The 20,754-nt window shown below is 42.2% G+C and overlaps 1 protein-coding gene across 1 annotated transcript; it reads left to right on the forward strand.

Moving 5' to 3' along the window:
* Positions 1–202: 202 nt before the first annotated feature.
* LOC125879904 (ADP-ribosylation factor-binding protein GGA1-like) lies at positions 203–20,585 on the forward strand. The gene is made up of 17 exons (XM_049562062.1): positions 203–264; positions 3,199–3,283; positions 4,210–4,285; positions 6,919–7,017; positions 7,110–7,233; positions 7,372–7,472; positions 7,598–7,678; positions 8,121–8,258; positions 8,378–8,459; positions 11,242–11,355; positions 11,500–11,652; positions 11,765–11,838; positions 11,981–12,168; positions 16,621–16,847; positions 16,936–17,105; positions 17,254–17,364; positions 19,270–20,585. Exons 1-17 carry the CDS (start codon positions 222–224, stop codon positions 19,378–19,380), a joined length of 1,977 nt encoding a protein of 658 aa, XP_049418019.1. The 5' UTR covers positions 203–221; the 3' UTR covers positions 19,381–20,585.
* Positions 20,586–20,754: the final 169 nt, after the last annotated feature.

Here is a 20,754-nt window from a genome sequence, read left to right on the forward strand (position 1 = left end):
TTGGTTTTTAATACCTTATATTTATGGATATAAAACTTGGCCAGCTTAAAAGAAATCTCTTTAACTTTGTTAACAAGTAGATATCTACTAGGAAGAGACAGCTTATTCCAGGTTGCTGTTACATACCGGACTCTTCTATGCGCTCTAGTTCTATGTCTCTCCTGCTTCTACGTGTCCGTGCGTCCCTCGCGAGACCGAAGCCCCACATAAATCTCGCAGTGATGGCTGCACCGCCCGACACGGAGAGTTTGGAGTCTCGTATCAGTGAGTATTTTAAACTTATTTAACCGAGCAGGTGTTGCCTAGAGACCCTGACACCTTCTAATTATCACCTGTGAGCTGTTGTGGATGAGATGACAGCTCACCACAGCCGCTCGTGCCCCAGCAGAGGGGACTCGGACCCTGCCGCCACATCCAGGATGCTAACCTAGCTCCGGAGCTGCTGCTGCTGCCAGCTGTCAACACACAACACAGCCAGGCGTAGCGTTAGCTTTGCGGCTCCATAGCTCAGCTAGGAGGCGGCTGACAAGACCGTAGGGACCCCGTTTATAGTCATAGAGGCTACAGTGTGATTACGGCAAAGCTATGGCCTCGGAGGAAAGTTCTAGACGAAGCAGTGTGACAGTGCGACTACCGACAGCTAGCTAGCTAACGTGACACTGTGTTAGCACCTGCCCTGTGTATCCCTGTGCACGGTGGCATGCTGGGGTTATGTGGCAGAGACTTAATGAATTTTAAATCATGGAGGCACTCGGGCAGCCTGGAGGCCTTCTTGGGTGGTCAGCTAAAGTTTTTATGCATGTTAAAAGCTTAAACATTTGATGTAACATCTGTACAAGGTGAAGATATTCTGGGTATGAATGTTGATGCTCTCATTCATTGAAGACAGACGTTAACATATTCTGAGTTGCCAGTTTAGCCACTGCTAGCTGACGTAACACAGACTATAATACAAAATATAGTACACAAATGTAGTAAACCCTGACCCTACCTTCATGATGGTTATGTTTTTATTCAAAAGCACATGCCCCGTGCACAGCACTGTCAGTCCTCATAGCATGGTGCAGGTGATGGCAGGAAACACTAGACTGATAGTAAACAAGTAAATGCACTGCACACAAAGGGCTGAATTGCGTCTTCTTTTAATTTGATCTTCATTTGAAATGCTGCAAATACTGCACTTCACCCATGGCTTTATACAACAAAATACACAGGTGTTTTTAACATGGCTGCAGCTGCACTGAATCACATCAGCAGCAAGGTAATAATTGGCTGAGTAGACTTCATATATGGTCACATCTACATGCGTATCATTTGAGAATATTGTCATATAAACAGTTAGACATAGCTCATGACACACTGCTATTATTTGGTTAAATCACTGAACTCGACAGGCTTATATTTGAGACAGGCCTTTGATTCCTTTCACATAACACTGTTGCTCAGCAAAAATCAAATCAAGTTTATATAAACAGCTACAGTTGACCAAAGTGCACTAGAAATTGAAAGAGTGACACACGAATATATCCTCCTGAGACCCTGTGTCCTCATGAGGACATCACATATTGGGTTTACTCGACCTTACACTCGATTCTATAACTTAGACCTGTTGTCCTCATTTGTGGACACTTTTTTGTGTCATCTAGTGGCAGTAAGAGCTCAATACAGTAATCCATGTAAAAACAAGGTGGCAGCCATGTCTGCCAAGTCAGTCTGCAGCTGATCCTGAAACAAAGTGGACAAGGTCCAAAACCTGATCACGTTTTATGGTTGAAACTTGTTTATTTATGATTAATAATGTTTGTAGTTTGATATGGCAACACACTTGACCGATTTTAGCAACAGGAACAAGTACTCATTTGAAGACATTGGGACTTTATTATCGTTGACAATGTTTTAGTTTTTTATACTTATTGGGTTCTACCAATCACACATTAATTAAAAATGCGTACCAAACAAAAGTTCAGGTCTCAGAACATGTACACAAATATAAAACAGGATAACACTGGTAAGAGCAATTACACACATAAAAAGATGATAAAATACTAAAATATTGAAACCACTACGAACAACCAAAGGCCGTTGAAAACCTGTATGTCTTAAGATTTGTCTTAAGTGTCACTGGAGGGGAACATTTGATTGAGAGTGAAAGGCTGTTCCAGAGCTTTGGAGCAGCTACCGCAATGATCTCCTTTACCCACCAGCCTTGATCGTGGGGTGGTAAAAGGGCATTGTTCTGAGGATCTAAGAAGTCGGGAGTTGGAGTAGGGGCAGAGAAGTTCAGCAAGATGGGAAATAGGATCAAACTGTTTATTTGAACCAGTATGATTATTACTTGTATACAAATTAGGCTGCCAGTAACATATTAATGATGTGTTATAACACTCGTTTCACGGCACCCGACACAACACCACTTTACAAAATACCTGTCAAGATAAAGATATATTGTCAAACAAGTTCACAAGAACAACCATCAGTTCACTTAAATAGAATCCAAGAGCACAAAATCCCTACATACAGAGGGAGAGGAGGGGAAATAAGGAGGGAGCGTCCTGCCGTTTCTCTCCCTCACTCAGGTACAATCACCTGAAGTCAGCAAAAACATGCAGATCTGCAATTATGACCAGAAAGAGCTTAAATCCAGTGTCTCGTTGAGGCTGTCCAAAATCCAATATGCTTTCCTTTGCAGCAACTTTTGGACCAGGTTTCCTCGCCTTGGGTTAGGAGGAATCATCTTTATACTAGTAAATTTCAGAGAGGCAGCAGGGAAATGTGTTATAGTTTCATAGATTAAATTAAGAAGCAGCCCTTGTGTGCCGTGCGTCTACTTATTTGTTATGTTTTTGCTGTGATTCTGTTGCACTGTAGTGAAGTGTTTCAAATATTTTGTTACCCTCAATGATTCAGAAAAGGCTGCATAAGATAGGTGTGCCTAATAAAGTGGCAGCTGGGTGTAGAAACTGAACACTATTAATTTCACACAGGAGAAAAAGTTCAGTCCAGAAAGATAAATGCTTTCATGGTAATTCAATCTTTACCACTGGGACAGTGTGTTATTTAATATCACAACAGTTACTGTGATGAAAACCTCAGTCAGCTGTAATCTAATCTCAGAACAACAATAGTGATGTAACGCAGTCAGGCTGGAGTAACATCTTTCACCGCTGTTGTCTGACATCTCGTTTACTGACATTTCAGACAGAGCCACAAACCCACTCAACAGAGACACAGACTGGAGCAGCATCCATGCCTTCTGTGACCAGCTCAACAATGATTTGGAGGGGTAAGAGGAGGCCATGCTTCATACCTTAATTATGGTCTGGTTAATGCAGATCCAAGGGTATAAATCCTGGAGACCCCAGCTGTGATATTGGACATGTTTTCTAAGTTTTCTCAGTTGAAATTAAAATCATTCAAATCTTTCATCTTTGTTAACTTAGCTGAACTTTGATGCAAATTAACATGTATTTAATTTGCAACCTGCATGTTAAAACAGTAGACCTTTAGGGCTACTACAGGTCTTACTTAACTCTGCACACTAGGCATGTAAAGACAATTCATTCATTCTTTTTAACTGCTTATCCTGTAAGGGAGGCAGGGTTCACCCTGGACAGGTCACCAGACTATCACAGGGCTGACACATAGAGACAGACAACCATTCACACTCACATTCACACCTACGGACAATTTAGAGTCACCAGTTACCTGCTTGTCTTTGGACTGTGGGAGGAAGCTGGAGTACCTGGAGAAAACCCACGCTGACACAGGGAGAACATGCAAACTCCACACAGAGGGGTTCGAAACAGGAACTCTCTTGCTGTGGTTATACAATGCTAACCACTGCACCACCATGCTACCTGTAAAGATAATAATTATAAAAAACACACACACCAAAGCCACAGTTTCTTTGTAGGTGGGGAAAATTACATTACAAGTTGCCTGTTTGGTGTTTATCATGTTGGGATTTTCAGCAGCCACTCTCAATTGTTTTAAAAATTATTATGTGGTTGATATCAGTGTTAACGTTAACATTTAAACACTGAAAACACTTTTAAAAATCCCACAATATAATTACAGTAATAAGGGAAAAAAATAGGAATGGATATCTTGCTCAGCACTAATTGCAGCACACTTTACAACACTTGCACTTGCTCACTTGCTGTGGGCACAGCTCTGGACATTGAGTATTGTTTATGACTTGTGTTGCAGACCTCAGCTGGCCACCAGACTCCTGGCTCATAAGATCCAGTCTCCACAGGAGTGGGAGGCCATGCAGGCCCTGCTGGTGAGTTTAGATCTGAGCCAAGATCCGTCATAATTACCCTCCTCAGTAGTAACTGTTACACTGGGTTTTAAAGCATTCTTTCGTGTCTCAGTTTTTCTATTCTTAGGGAGCTTTCAGACCTAGAGTCGTCTCCTTTGGTCCACAGGGAATAATTTGGTTACAAAGTTGTATAATTGCCTAGAGTTGGTTCGTGTTCTCACGGCAGCATTTACAAGAGGACCAGATCAAATGCCTTGTGTGAGAAAGCTGCTCTTGATTGGTCAGAATTTCCATGTGGGAAAAATCCAGGAAGTAAAGCAAACGTTGAAGAAGAGTACACTTGCAAGATAAATGTGACACTTTCTAATGTCACAATGGAGGGACAACTACGCAGGTTGATTTTAGCGCTGCTCATCGTGGACTATATTGCTGTGATTGTTCATTTTAGTCAAACCATACAGTTTGAAAACGAGGCGCGGCTCCAACTAGAAAACAATGTTTTGATGCATTGGATGTGCTGAATGTGCATATTAAGGCAGTACAGGAGGAGGTGCACATTAATAATCCTCCAGGACTGTAACATGCTCATGGTTTGTTTTTTTTTTCCCAAAATCTTTTTATTAGTTTTTTTTAGTTATAAAAGATACAGTTTGATATACATTTCAATACAGTCCCACCCCACTGCACCACCACGAGTCCACATTAAAGCACAGGTTCAATAATAAATGTATGTGATTTTAAAAAAAACAACAACACATACACACAAAAATCCGCAAATTAAGTTAACAAAACAAACAAAAATATACACAAATAAAAATAAAAGTAAAGGAAAGAGAAGAAGGGGTTATATCAATACATTTAAAATGTCTGAGGCATCTATCTTTTCAACATGATCTAGCACTGGTTGCCATATAGCATAGAAGTTGAGGGCACAGCCTCTTGTGGCATAGTGGATTTTTTCTAAAGTTAGATGGTGCAGAAGATCCCTGATCTATTGATTGAAGGTTGGAGGAGATTTGTCTTTCAATTTAAGCAATGAGTCTTCTAGCCAGTAGCATAGCAAAGGCCATCATGTTTTTGCCATGTCGAGTGGGGCAGAAATCCTGCGGTGCTTCACCAAATATTGCTATTATGGCAAGAGATTATATGGGTATTCCAAGCAGGTCAGAAAAGAATTTGAATGTAGTTTGCCAAAACTCTGTTAATTTTGGGCAGAACCAGAACATGTGTGATAAAGTAGCTGTTGCTGTTCCACAGCGGTCACAGTTAGGGTCAGTATTTGGTGTTATCTTTGCCAATCTCGCTTTAGACCAATGTAACCTATGTACAGTCTTGAACTGTACTACCTTATGTCTTAAGCAAATTGAAGATGAGTGTATCCTATCTAATGTGGAGTCCCATATATCCTCAGTAAGTTCTATGCAACATGCTCATGTTTAACCCAAACAATGTGTCATGTGACTGCAGTTGGTTCAGATCCAGGTCGGAACACGTTTTCACCACAAGCGAACAGCACGTTTGTCGTTTGTAACCGGACCGAGACCACCTCGTCAAGAAGGTCTGGGTCTTCATTTATTCATTTATTTATTTCCTTTTGACCCCTCCCCGGGGTATAAGGGACAAACAAAAATAGCAATAACAAATCAAAGCAGGCGGCAACCAATGTACAACAAAATAAATAACAGAATTAGTGAACATACATACAAGTCTTTGAAGAGAAGAAAAACAAATCGAGAAACTACTCAGGATTTTCTTTAAAAGTTTCAACAAATTTGACAAAACCTTTACTTTTTGAGACGACATTAACTTTTGAAACTTGTAAATATTTGGATTTACTCTATAGAACTGTCCGACAAACTCTGGTTGTTTTGGTGCGCACCTGAGTGTGATTGCTGTGTTCACACCTGCCCAAACGAACCACACTGAGGGGGCAAACAAACTTGCGTTCGATTGAAGTGAATCAAACAGGACAGGTGTGAAAGCACCCTCAGACTCTATCTAAAAAGTGAGGTAGAAAATCACAAGAGACTAAAGATAACTTTTGGCAGATTTCATCCACACATTTTCTAGGGGCTCCCAGAAATCCATACACATCAAACCCTTAATCAGACAAATGTAGTAGAGCATTGGTTCCCAAGTGGTGGGTCGTGGTCCAAAAGTGGGCCCCGGGTCCATTTTGGATGAGCCGCAAGTGACTCAAGAATGTGTCAAGTTTGTAAAAAACAAATTTTACTTTGGAGTACAGTGAATTCCCAGCACAGAGCTTTCTTTTTTTTGGAGTGCCATTTCCTGCTGTAGACTTTGTGACTTTCGGACAGCTACTCAACAGAGACAGCAAACTAGCTCGCCAGCATGGCCAAATGCAAGTGTGACACTGAATAGATTAAAGTGTTTGGACTTGGAACTAATGACTAAGAATAAATCTGGACACTGTGGCTAGACCAGTTGGGAACCACTGCAGTAGAGGATGTTAGATTTTTAAATGAATCTGTGTTCCCACTTATGTTCTCAAGAATATATAGTAACGCAACAGAAACTGACCTAAATTTACCTCGACTGTTTGTCTAAATATGTAATATATAGTTAGAAGAAGCATACTTTTTAGAGCATGGTGTTCAGTTTCTGTTTCATTTTTACTTGTATTTATTCTCTAGGTCCTGGAGACGTGTATGAAAAGCTGTGGAAAAAGGTTTCACAGCGAAGTGGGCAAGTTCCGTTTTCTCAATGAACTCATCAAAGTAGTTTCTCCAAAGGTAAGATTGTCTGAGTGCATCTGTGTTTTACAGACTGCTTTTTTTCTGTTGTATGTGAATCACTTATTTGTTGCTCTCATTCCCCCACTCAGTACCTAGGCTCACGCTCACCAGAGCCAGTAAAAAAGAAGGTTTTGGAGTTGATATATAGCTGGACGCTGGGGTTACCTGATGAAGCCAAGATCTCAGATGCCTATCAGATGCTGAAGAAACAAGGCAAGAGGCCATTTGATTAATTGTAATATTATAACTTCTTAGGGTTGCAGCTTAAGTCTGTTTTTAAGATTAAATTGGATAAAATTCTTTACATATTAACAAATGCCATCTTGTTGATATTCTGCATTTTTAAATCAGGTATTATTAAACAAGACCCAGAGCTGCCACCTGACAAACTACTGAACCTTCCCCCACCCAGACCCAAGAATGCCATTTTTGAGGATGAGGAGAAGTCAAAAGTAAGGACAAATATGACCTGAGTCACTGTGCATGCTGTCTTTTGATCATCATTATTCTCGTCTCCCGTTTGGGATTTGTGAAACCTGTTCACTCATGCCTCGCCATGTGAACTCTGCTTTGTCAGATGTTGTCTCGCCTGTTGAATAGCTCGCACCCTGAGGACCTGAAAGCTGCGAACAAACTCATCAAGGAAATGGTCCAAGAGGTAAACCTGTTTCCTTCTCCTTCCTGCTCCTTTTATAAATCACACTTTCCTGTTATACATTAACTGCACCTCCACTTTTTAGCGCTGCAGATATATGGTCTTGTGTGAGATTTGTAAGGAAAGGAGTAAAATACCAGAGTGCTGCACTCCTGAAAGAAACATTAACTGAATGAGGAAATGGGTTGGTTGCCCTCGGGGGGTTTGTGTGTCACTGGCAGAGTGATTCAGCAGGAGTGCAGAGTAAAATTGTCCTGATTTCAGGGGTTATAGGAACTGCTCTTTGCTCTCCCCAGACTTTTATAATGGCCTCTGCCTGACCTTGCTGTACTTCCCCATTCATGCTATATTTTTGTATTTCCATTATTTGTACCTGCAGCTTGCTTCATGTAACATCATTAACTTACATGTGCACGTGTTTATGGCCACACCATTCATGTTGCAGGATCAAAAGCGAGCAGAGAAGGTGTCGAAGCGTGTGAACGCCATTCAGGAGGTGAAGGAGAGCGTCAGTCTGCTGACTCAGCTCCTGCAGGACTATGACAGCAGCACCAACAATCAGAGCAATGCTGAGCTCATTCAGGTGAGCCGAGAGATGCTTTTAATCACAGGGAAAGTGTTCAGTGTATACACAATGGTAACTGTAGTGGAAAGGAAACTTGATATCAGATATTTAGTATAATGTGTGTTTTGTGCTGTCAGGACCTGTACCAGCGCTGTGAGAAAATGAGACCTACACTGTTCAGACTGGCAAGTGATACGGAGGACAATGACGAAGCTCTGGGTGAGTAGTATTGTTCCTTCATCTGCCGTTAAATATCACAATAAAAGGAATGATCTCTCCTTGTTTATTTGCTGCAGAAATGTTTTTAGCTCTATTAGTCCTCGCCAGGCAGAGCAAAAGACAATCTCACAAGGTTAATGTGTTGCATCATTCAACTGTCTAGGAGCCAGAAGATTTGTGACTACAAATGTGTACATAGAAATATGCGTATGCATTCTTTTCTTCAGATTTATAAAGCCATGTGCACACTTGATTCTGTTCTATAAATCTTGATCATTGTGGAGCTGAGTGCATGTGCATGAGTCTTATTTCCACACCCAGAGTTCGCCATAAATAAATGTAGAAACTATGGCTGCCCCTGACTAAGAATGTTCGCAGTCGACCAATAGTCGTCATTTAGGGCCGACCATTTGCCTGCATGTTTACGATATTACTGTAATTATTTAATGATATATTTTGGTGGTTTGAGTTGAAGGTGTGAGAAAGAATAGTATCAGTAACATTGTTAACACTGTGCTACATTACAGAGAAATACAAAACCGTACTAATGAACCTTCATTAATATAGGCCTATATTTTATCTACAAGTGCACGTCACACACTGAGCGAGCCGCCTGTTAATGACGCTGTGGGCTAATGGGCATGTAGCTACTTCCATGTTTCAGATGATACGTCATGTTTGTAGTCGACCAATGAAGATGAGTTTACATATCACCTTGGGTTTGTCCTTCACCTTCTCAAAATGATCCCACACTTTGGATTTCCTGCCCGACATGTTATTAACTAGCCTGTGGAATAACCGCAGGTACCAGCCCTGGAAATGAACCTGACTCCTGTCTGACTGCTGAGCGTGGACACTTCCTGTGTCTGTCCTTTCAAATTAAAGTCACACATGGTCCAGTCATATAGGTTTGGATTTATTTTGACAAGGCGCAGCTACTACTAGAGTTTCAGGTTCATTTTTTTTAGGGGCCGTGTACATCCTGCATCTTTAACCACCTGGAAACTAGTGATGGTGAAATCGAAGCTTCATGAAGCATTGAACCACTTTGACACACCTGCTTCAAGAATGACACACTGCTTCGAAGCATTTCATACAGTCAGAAGAGTGACATCTGCTGGCTGTGTGTCAGAACTGCATCTAAGTGAAAGACCATTGGGACTGCCTGTAACGAGGCCTCGCTCCCGGTAGTCACGTGATTGTGGGCGTGCCGAAGCAGGGATCGAAACACTGCCTCGGAACACTTGCGCTTCAATAGATCGACACTGTGTCGAGCAAACTGGCTCGAGCGTAACATCACTACTGGAAACTGGCCGCTCGTCTTGTGCCTTTTTTGTGCTAGCTTTCAAGACCATGGTGGCAGGTTGTGTCTGAAGTTGCTAAACAACCTTAACAAGCACCATATAGCCTATTTACTGTCTGTGGGACAAGCTCTGGGTAGCCCTGCACTAAGATGATCCGTATTTATCAGACTGAATATTTACAGAAGAAGGGAAAGATATCTGTCGGCTGTGATTGGTTTGTAACCTGACTCCTGTCTGACTGCTGAGTATGGCCACTTCCTGTGTCTGTCCTTTCAAATTAAGGTTTTGATATATTTTGACAAGGTGCAGCTCCGAATAGAGTTTCAAGTTTTCACGTGTTGTGTTTATTTCTGCAACGAAGCAACCAATGAAATCTTGCTGACTAATAACCTTTCAGCTTGATTAACATTTGGTCAGCTATTAGGGGGCAGCCTGAGTAGAAATGCCATTAAACGTACATTTGCATTACAATACTTGTTCCCCTTCATCACTTAATAATCCTGTCAATAAGGAATATGGTAAAAAAAAAAAAAAAAAAGGTGCAGTTTTACCAACTGCATCGCAACAGTGTCAGAGCAGCTATCATATGCACGGCTGTGGCAATTTGTAGCATCTGAGCAACTCATTCATCATTTCTGCAAACCATCATCGCAAGAAAATCTCAGTCATCATTACTGTTAAACGTCGCGAAGGTGATCAATGAGTCATTCATCGCGCTCATGTTGAAAATGACTTCACAAAGTGCTTCACATGATAAAATTAAACGATCACTTACAGGAAGATAAATGTTATGATGTGATGGCAGTCATCACTCATGAATAATTTAATATTAACTTCATAAATGTAGCTTTGATTTACATTTTACAGAGCACTGTGTAGCTTGTAAAAATAACACAATTAGTGAACTTGGCAGGCAACCTAAAAACAATATTATCCATCTGTCAACTTGTATTTAATCTCATCCATATCAAATCACCCACAGCTATCTCAGGTAGAATTATCTGTGCCTGGTCTGAAGAATGCGACAGGTGCACATGTCCTTACCGGACATTCTTCCTTTATAAAAACCGGTTTATGTGTGGGGAAAAGGCGTACACATGTTTTTTTGTGCATGCACAGTTTCTGCATGGCCCTTGGTGTTTTCTATCTGAGAGGCCTCCAACAGGACACTGAAGTCAGGCTTCCTTGTTCTCCCAAAGTTGTGCCTGATAAGAGCACCAGAGACACGCCCGCAATACAAATATAGAATAATAGGAGCTGATCGTTGAAAGCTGATGCCAGTCAGTGTGAACGTATTATTACCACACAACACACTGCTCTTACAAACACATTAAGTGTCTAGATAGATAGATAAATAGATACGTGCTCTGATCCACCAGTTTATAAACAGTCTTTTTAGGCTCTCGTCCACACTGCTGCCCAGAAGGAGAGGCATCACTTATGAATGTTGTCGTAATGTTTCGCACGTCTTTCCACAGCTGAGATCCTGCAGGCCAACGACAGCCTGACTCAGGTCATCAACCAGTACAAACAGCAGGTGAAGGGGGAGATCGTAAACGGCAACAACACATTAAACACACAGAAACAAACAGGTGGGTGAAGCTCTGAGCACAGACATACAAACAGAGTGCTCAGTAGATTTTTTTTTAGAGTCGATCTATAAAAATGTTTAATGCAGAAACGTTTATAGAGTCAGATGTTCCTGTTTTTTGTTTTCGTCTGTTTGATATGAACAGGAGGAGGGACGGCGCTGCTAGATCTGACAGGACTTGACACATCACCACAGTCGCCTCCGTCATTCCCAGAGTTCCCCACTCCAACAGACAGCCTCAACGCCCCCTCGCAAGAGATGGGGATCAGTCTCCTTGACGACGAGCTCATGTCACTCGGTAACAGTGTGTCACTACATAAAAGATGTTTGCAGGATATCGATTGTGATGGTGTGGAGCTCTCTAGTTGAAACACAGTCCTAAATAGTGCCACCGCTTTGTGTACCGGCAGGTTTAAGTGAAGGAACACACACTTCAAACCCTCCGTCACAGCCTGAAGACTCCACAGCCTGGGACTCCTTCCAGGTGAGGGGAGGGATTATTACTGTTACTGACGTCATTTGTCTAAAATTGCTTCTTCTTAAAAATTCGTCACTCTTAAAACAGCTCCACTATAATCGACCAGACATCTGTGCCGTTAATTTTCTCATTCACTTTCTACTTCCAGTCCTCTGACAGCATAGACGCAGACGTCCCAGCAGCACCCAGCCTCCTCCTGAGTCCAGACCCAGCCTCCAGCTCTCAGCCCCTCTCGTCTGGCTCCACCCCTGGAAACTCTGCCCTGGACGAGCTGGACCTGCTGGGGAAGACGCTGATGCAGCAGTCCCTGCCTCCAGAGGGCCTGCAAGTCAAATGGTATTTATAACACTATTAACACCGTCACATCACTGTGGGAATCTGCCTTACGTAAGCTCAAATATTTTGTAAGATTAAGCCAGGTACGGTTGTCTACTTGGTATACAGTACAGGCCAAAAGTTTGGACACACCTTCTCATTCAATGCGTTTTCTTTATTTTCATGACTATTTACATTGTAGATTCTCACTGAAGGCATCAAAACTATGAATGAACACATGTGGAGTTATGTACTTAACAAAAAAAGGTGAAATAACTGAAAACATGTTTTATATTCTAGTTTCTTCAAAATAGCCACCCTTTGCTCTGATTACTGCTTTGCACACTCTTGGCATCCTCTCCATGAGCTTCAAGAGGTAGTCACCTGAAATGGTTTCCACTTCACAGGTGTGCCTTATCAGGGTTAATTAGTGCAATTTCTTGCTTTATCAATGGGGTTGGGACCATCAGTTGTGTTGTGCAGAAGTCAGGTTAATACACAGCCGACAGCCCTATTGGACAACTGTTAAAATTCATATTATGGCAAGAACCAATCAGCTAACTAAAGAAAAACGAGTGGCCATCATTACTTTAAGAAATGAAGGTCAGTCAGTCCGGAAAATTGCAAAAACTTTAAATGTGTCCCCAAGTGGAGTCGCAAAAACCATCAAGCGCTACAACGAAACTGGCACACATGAGGACCGACCCAGGAAAGGAAGACCAAGAGTCAACTCTGCTTCTGAGGATAAGTTCATCCGAGTCACCAGCCTCAGAAATTGCAAGTTAACAGCAGCTCAGATCAGAGAGCAGATGAATGCCACACAGAGTTCTAGCAGCAGACCCATCTCTAGAACAACTGTTAAGAGGAGACTGCGCGAATCAGGCCTTCATGGTCAAATGGCTGCTAGGAAACCACTGCTAAGGAGAGGCAACAAGCAGGAGAGATTTGTTTGGGCCAAGAAACACAAGGAATGGACATTAGACCAGTGGAAATCTGTGCTTTGGTCTGATGAGTCCAAATTTGAGATCTTTGGTTCCAACCGCCGTGTCTTTATGAGACGCAGAAAAGGTGAACGGATGGATTCCACATGCCTGGTTCCCACTGTGAAGCATGGAGGAGGAGGTGTGATGGTGTGGGGGTGTTTTGCTGGTGACACTGTTGGGGATTTATTCAAAATTGAAGGCACACTGAACCAGCATGGCTACCACAGCATCCTGCAGCGACATGCCATCCCATCCGGTTTGCGTTTAGTTGGACCATCATTTATTTTTCAACAGGACAATGACCCCAAACACACCTCCAGGCTGTGTAAGGGCTATTTGACCAAGAAGGAGAGTGATGGAGTGCTGCGGCAGATGACCTGGCCTCCACAGTCACCGGACCTGAACCCAATCGAGATGGTTTGGGGTGAGCTGGACCGCAGAGTGAAGGCAAAGGGGCCAACAAGTGCTAAACACCTCTGGGAACTCCTTCAAGACTGTTGGAAAACCATTTCAGGTGACTACCTCTTGAAGCTCATGGAGAGAATGCCAAGAGTGTGCAAAGCAGTAATCAGAGCAAAGGGTGGCTATTTTGAAGAAACTAGAATATAAAACATGTTTTCAGTTATTTCACCTTTTTTTGTTAAGTACATAACTCCACATGTGTTCATTCATAGTTTTGATGCCTTCAGTGAGAATCTACAATGTAAATAGTCATGAAAATAAAGAAAACGCATTGAATGAGAAGGTGTGTCCAAACTTTTGGCCTGTACTGTAGATCTGTAGTAAGTAGATTAGTGCAGTAGCAGCCACTGTTGGTAGGATTTCGGTCTAGTTTTCAAACATCAGACACTCCTAGAAAATAACCACTGTCACTTTTCTAATTTCCTAAAATCGTCCCCACCAATTTCATATACTGTGTATGCCTTTAAATTGTAGTGTTGATTTATCCCTAATTAAACAATACAATGCATATATTTGCCGCTGTGATCAAGAGAAAATGCAAAGACAGATTTTATTCCCCTGTTTGAAAACATGCAGCTGCATAACAATTATAAAATACTCGTTGGCGCCAGGCTTTCTGTGAAGTGCTGTAAAGTTTAGTTGATTCAAAACACACATTAAACACACATTAAACATGGCTTAATAGAGACAATTACAAACACAAGTACACAAATCAGCTTCACTATAACTCGCAGCAGTCGCAGATAAACACTTGTCTTTATCTGGTCACATTTTCCCCACAAATACAACATGGTAATGTTATTAGCACAAGCCTATGGCATTTTACATTGTATAAATTAGCCTAGCGGCTAGCAGACTTTTCCTCAATTTATATAAAACCAGGGACAACAGCAACATGTAACAAAGATAACGTTGCAAAGTTCGGTTCCATTACAACTCACAAGATTCACCGACAAAACAACTGTCTTATACTAAACATGTTTTCCAAACAAATATAACATGCTAACGTTATTAGCACAAGCCTATGGCATTTTACATTGTATAAATTAGCCTAGCAACGAGCGGAGATTTCCTCTGCTCATATGAAGCCAGGATAAATCACACACAAGCCTTAAAATGTTATTTTTGTGGAGGCTTTATTGTCTTCACAATTTATTGTTTCTTATCTGTGAAATTAAAGTAAATAAAAGCTTCGTTTCCACTGAGGGAAATGGTTTCAACTTACAAAGACAGACGTGTCGTTAGATTTTTGGGGAGGTGCACGTCAGGCTAAAGCTCAAAACAGTGTTGCTGGAGAACTTGTGAATGAGTGAGTGGGGCGGAGCTGTGAGGAGAGTGTGAGAGGAGAGATGCATACTGATGCGCGTCATGTAACGCAAGTTGACCCTATATCGATATTAACGGTGTTGTCTACATTTATATCTTGCCTTAAAGTATATTGATATATCGTACATAGTCGTTCTATCACCCAGCCCTACTGCAGTTCAGTTCAGCATGTGGGGAGTGTGTGAGTGTGTGAGGTATGGCTGAGGAGGACTACTGTGTTGAAGGATAAGTTAGGCGAGGGCAGTGTAAGAGAACTTACTTGAAGGCCACTGCAAAGAAGTCCACCGGTGCATCCGAACAGGTTGCAGAATTCAGTGAAGAGTGCTTTCATCCCACCTGCTCCAGGGATCAGCACACTTCTTCCAGGAGTTATCTTCAACATTTACGCTGTCCCGCGACCCGGACCCGGATAAGCGGAGGATGACGACGACGACGACGACGACGACGACAATTTACGCTGTCCAGACGATCCTTGTTTTAACTACTGCTCACTTTACTTTTAACCTTGTTTCTCCCTTTAAGGTTTTTGAGCAGAGAATGCCCATAACTGAAGTAAACTTTGATTTTTTTCTCCTTGAACCACTCTCAGTCCTTTTTGTTCTCCGTCCGCAGCTTGTTGATTGATTTCCCCCACCTCACAGGTGTACCTAATTCATCTGCTCTCTGTCTCCACCTTCCTCTCCTGTCAGGAGTGGAAAGGGCTGTTCTGTCCTTTTTCCTTGTTTTGCTCCTCTCTACTACAAAATCAAATCAGTTTCCATCGGATTTATAAGGGTTAACTTCCTCATGTTCCCACTGGACAAGAAGTAGTTTATGCTGGTGTTTTTTCGGCTTGTTCTCTCCTCCTCTACATGCAGTGATATGATCTCTGCAGCGCATTTTGGCTGAAGAAACAGCGCAGCGGGCTCAGTCAGAGGATAGAGCCTGAGGCTGTGTTGTCCCAGGTGCTATGCCTTCTGTGATCATAACGTTATGATGCCGGTATCAATTTAAACGTGTTGATTGTTTAGTGATATGAAAGACCCAGCTGTCCTAAGCTGGCTAACTCACTACGGCCAAGGAATTGTTACAGTCGACTCCTCTTTTATGCTGCTTTCCTTAACTGTTGTCATCCAGAGAGAGTTCTGAACATGGTTATGTGTCAGATATGGGTTAAATATTGAATCAAATTGACATGAATAGGTGCCACATTCAAAGAGGTGGCACCAGACAGAAGACACAAAAGAGGACAGAAGAATAAATCATGCTGACATGTGTTGACTCTGCATCATAGACTATAAAAATAATGGACGTAGCTTCCATGATGCCACCCATTAGTGTGAAGACTCCCTTTTCAAAGCCTTTCAGCTGTCGCCATCTTGTTTTTTTGGAGCCAGATGTGATCATATGTATCATATGTGTGTATGAGTATATCATATGTGCTCGCTGCGTGTTGAATTTGATGCCACAAAAAATGCGTCATCTTTAAGGCCCCTTAATTATGTACAACTTTAGGCCTTACTAGAATGTATAATTGGTGAGTTACAGTTGTCACCCCAGACCCCGCCCCACTTTACGACCTCTTACGCTTCACTTTTTTATTGTGGCTGGCTCAAAAATGTTCCTCAGTTCTCCCTGGAGTTACTACATTGGGATTTTTAAAACTGGTGTATCCTTAAATTTAACCACTCAACAGATGCATTCTTTAATTATCTCTTTTCAGGGACAAGCAGCAGTGCAAACCAACTCTGAGAGACCTCCAGAGCAAGTCTGGGGCCAGCATCACCCCAAACCCCATCCCAGCCTTTGCTGCTGAACAGCCTGCACCTCTCAACTCTCAGCCCAGCCTTGCAGCGACGTTGCTGGATATGTCCCCAACTCACACTGAGACTCCGCCTGCAGAAGTCACCCTGACTGATGTTTTTGTACCGCTAGAATCCATTAAGCCCAGTAAGTGAACTTAATGGCTTTACGCTTCTGCGCACCTGGAAGTGCAGATTTATTACACGCTCTCCTCCTCCTGTCTCACTCTCTCCAGGTAGTCTGTTACCTGTCACTGTGTTTGATGGACACAGTCTGCGAGTTCTGTTTCACTTTGCTCGCGACTCGCCTCCGTCTCGTCCTGATGTGCTGGTGGTGATCATCTCCATGCTGTCGTCCGCCCCTGTCCCCGTCAAAGACATAGACTTCCAGACCACGGCTCCAAAGGTCAGCAGTAATAAAAGTTCAAGGCCGTTGTCTCCCGTTAGATCCAGTCGGCTAGATTGCTCACCTTGTAAATACATCGTCACTAAACCACTGCAGCAGTTTTTATTGTCTTAGTAAAGACAGAATGTTTGTTTTCTATCAATTGTAGTCTATGGCAGTGAAGCTGCAGCCGCCATCAGGAACAGAGCTCCCAGCATTCAACCCCATCCTTCCTCCTGCTGCTGTCACACAGATCCTGCTGCTGGCAAACCCAAACAAGGTAAGATTTTTATCCAGACACCACAAAGTGCATTTAAGGCGTGTCCAACCACTTGGCTAGTTAAACGGCACATAATATGGGCACAAAGTAAAGCACAAGGGGCAAAGGGGTTGTATTTAGTCCCTTCAGTCTGTGTCATCTGCTATTCCCTTTGAAAGCCAGGTGCACCTGCTATTTACATGGTGGATTTGGCAAATTGGAGGAGCGAGTGGTTTAATACAGAGAGTAATGCAGGAAGAGCAGTAATGTCACTGCAGCAGATATTGTGGGGCATTAAAGCTCCAAAACTAAATACCATAGTTACCAACTTGACAGAGGAAACAGAACTAAACATTTAGCTTCTAAAATAATCAATAATGTTACACTGCTGCTTGTGTGTAAATGCACACAGTGTCTCCGCAGAGGACAATAGCTCTGCTCTCTGTGTTCACATTTTACACATTGTAGTTAATATTTTCCTCATTGATGATGGATTATTTCACCCACCCAAAACTCATTGTGAACCTGCCTATGTGGGCGCATCTTACAGTCTAATAATGCAGGGAAATACTGCGCCATTGTGACATTAGATCAGGTTTTTGTTGGTCTATTGTGTTGGCCTGACCACACTTCATTTTCACATTTACACACCCCATGGCTGCACAGACAGATATAAGTACCTTTCCTACCTCAACAATGTGAGCAACTGTATGAAAATCACCTCCACTCGATTTAAATGGACAGGACAGTCCATGATAGTAACCACAAAGTCTTTCTCTGGTTTTGTTAAGTGTCAGTTGAAACTTCTCTCTCACTGTTAGATCAGTATATTAGCACCAGTGCAGCATTAGGCACCGATCACACAAAGCATTTTGCAGGTTGCAAAACGCAAGGCGCACCACACTGCTTTTTTTTTTTTTTTTCCTAAATTGAATGCCACTAGTAAAAAAAAAAAAAAAAAAAAAACGTGCTCAATCTGTCCTTTTTTCACAGTAATTAGCATCTAGTTCCTGACATGTTGAGGCAGAGGGTGCTGTCTGTAGCTCTGGTTGAGGATGAGAGTCTGTCAGCAGATAAACACATCTGTGTGGGTACATGAGACCCTAAAAAAGAGGGAGAACCACCAGCTGGTTCAGGAGCTTCTCCTCCATGATGGCTGTTTCCAGGCATATTTTAGGATGACTCAGGGGCACTAGTTTCTCCTCCATCGTTAACAACTCTAAACTTGTTGTCGTGACCACCACAGAAGGCCTGCCTCTCAAATCATCTGATTGAACAATGGGGAAAAAAAGAGATGATGTAGGGCTCTTTTCTGCTCTAAGTTTGAGGGGTTTTTTTAATTCGAGGAATTCAGAGCACTCTGGCAGAAACACAAGGTGCATTGCAACGCAAGAACAGCGAGGAAAAAGCTTAATTCTCATATAAAACAATTACAAAAGGCTGCCTCCAGCTGCTTTAAGGCTTTCTGTGTGATCGGGGCCTAACGTGACACTCAGCTGACATCCACAGCAAAAAATAGAAAATCTCTGAATGAAAGTAACTCCTTGAAAAACATCCTACCCTGACTAAACTGCCTTCTTCACCAGTTGTGACAGTGTTATAAGCTACAACTACATTTCACAGTAAGTTGCATTCTATTAAAGTGACAAAAACAAGTAAAAGAACTCAAATAACATTCAACTTTAATGTTGAAATGACTGGGGGACGGACAAAATGACACTTAAATTGTTAATGCTACTAGTAAAGTGAACTGTGAAAGGCACACGGGCTGTAATGGGTGTGATGACTCGTCAGTTATCCTTGCTGTATCTCTGCGTAGTTCTTCTGACTCATAACATTGAGATTAGCACAGAGGCTCTCTGGATGTTTAACTATAATTCAATCCACCTCTCTCATCCCGTGTGTGTGTGTGTGTGTGTGCTTCAGGAGAAAGTGCAGCTGCAGTACAGATTAACCTTCACCATGGGCGAGCAGGAGCACAGCGAGAGCGGCAGTCTAGAACAGTTTCCTCCTCCAGAGACGTGGGGGAACCTATAGCATTTAAATATAACCACAACCTGACGGACTCTCTGCTTTCAGACTTCCTTCACCAACTGTCAAACTCAACACTCTGCATACGCCCGTTTTTCCTTGGTAAACACATTGTACTTTCTTTGATTGGTATCGATTACTTTCCTCGGATTACGCTCATGCTCGGTCAGTGTCACGTGTGTATGCTTTGCTCTAAATGTGCGTCTAGGTCTAGTCTGCTGTGTGTGGCTGCTTCGACACAAACCTGTGACTGCTTCCCTCAGAGCTGTTGCAGACTTGTCACATTGTTTTTAACAGACAGTTAAACACCAAATGTGTGTGTACTTGCTCATTTGGTGCGCCTGGTGTCAGTTAGGATCAATTATCTGTTGCGTTTACCCTCACCTCTGCATGCACTTCCAACATGGGACACAATGTTTGCAAAATCCTGCACGCCACGAGAGAAAGGACGTAGGCATCACACAGACTCAGCTCATCTTAGTTTGCAAAACAAACCTATACTTAATCAACGTTGTGTGGTGTGTATTTTGTGACGGGTGAATATTGCTCATGATTTCTTTTGGAACGACAAGATTCCACTTTTTGATTTGCACAGAATGATTTTTTTGATTGTACTGTTTTCCTGTCTTTTCTCCATCTTGTGTAAAAAAAAATACTGTAACATCAGAGTTGTGTATCATCTGCCATATGTGCCTATTTTGCAGTTCTGACATTTAATTTTGAGCGTGTTTGAATGGATTTGTTTTTCTCATCTGTTACACACTAGGTCTGCAGTTTGTCTGAGATACAGATCAGCTACATTATAACCTTAAATTCTTAATATATTCAAAGCATTTTCAGTAGAATATGAGTTGAATTTTGACTAATCTTTTCTTTAGCTTGTGATTTAAGTTAATATTTCAGCGTTTATTGGGGAAAAACTGAGTATCAAAAACTTGAGCACATGCAAACTGAGATGACCCCCGAGTGCTCTGAGCACAGTGTTCGTCTCAAACATGTTCAACTTGTTTCTACAGTCTGCGATGCATGTCAGCCACGCTGAACACCTCCTCCTCCCCACAGGCTCTCAATCACATTCCGCTGCACTAATCTCCAATACGACTGCTTTGTAAATACCAATGACGGCAGTCCTGATATGTACATTTGAGTTGTGCAATGTGCAAGAGCATAACACTGGTAAAATATTCCAACTGGGTAATAAAGTTTTTTTCTTGGTGAGATTAAGGCCTGTTTATTTGTGTTTCTCCTCTCAACACATTATGGCTGAATCCAAATGTCCACCCTTGCAGACTTCGTGTACGTACTGTGGATTATTAAATCAGTGAAGTCTGCACCCCAAGCAGACTCTCTGGACTTGTGCCGCAGACCCTATGTCGTCGT

Source organism: Epinephelus fuscoguttatus, linkage group LG19, assembly GCF_011397635.1.
Source record: "Epinephelus fuscoguttatus linkage group LG19, E.fuscoguttatus.final_Chr_v1".
Classification (NCBI taxonomy): domain Eukaryota; kingdom Metazoa; phylum Chordata; class Actinopteri; order Perciformes; family Serranidae; genus Epinephelus; species Epinephelus fuscoguttatus.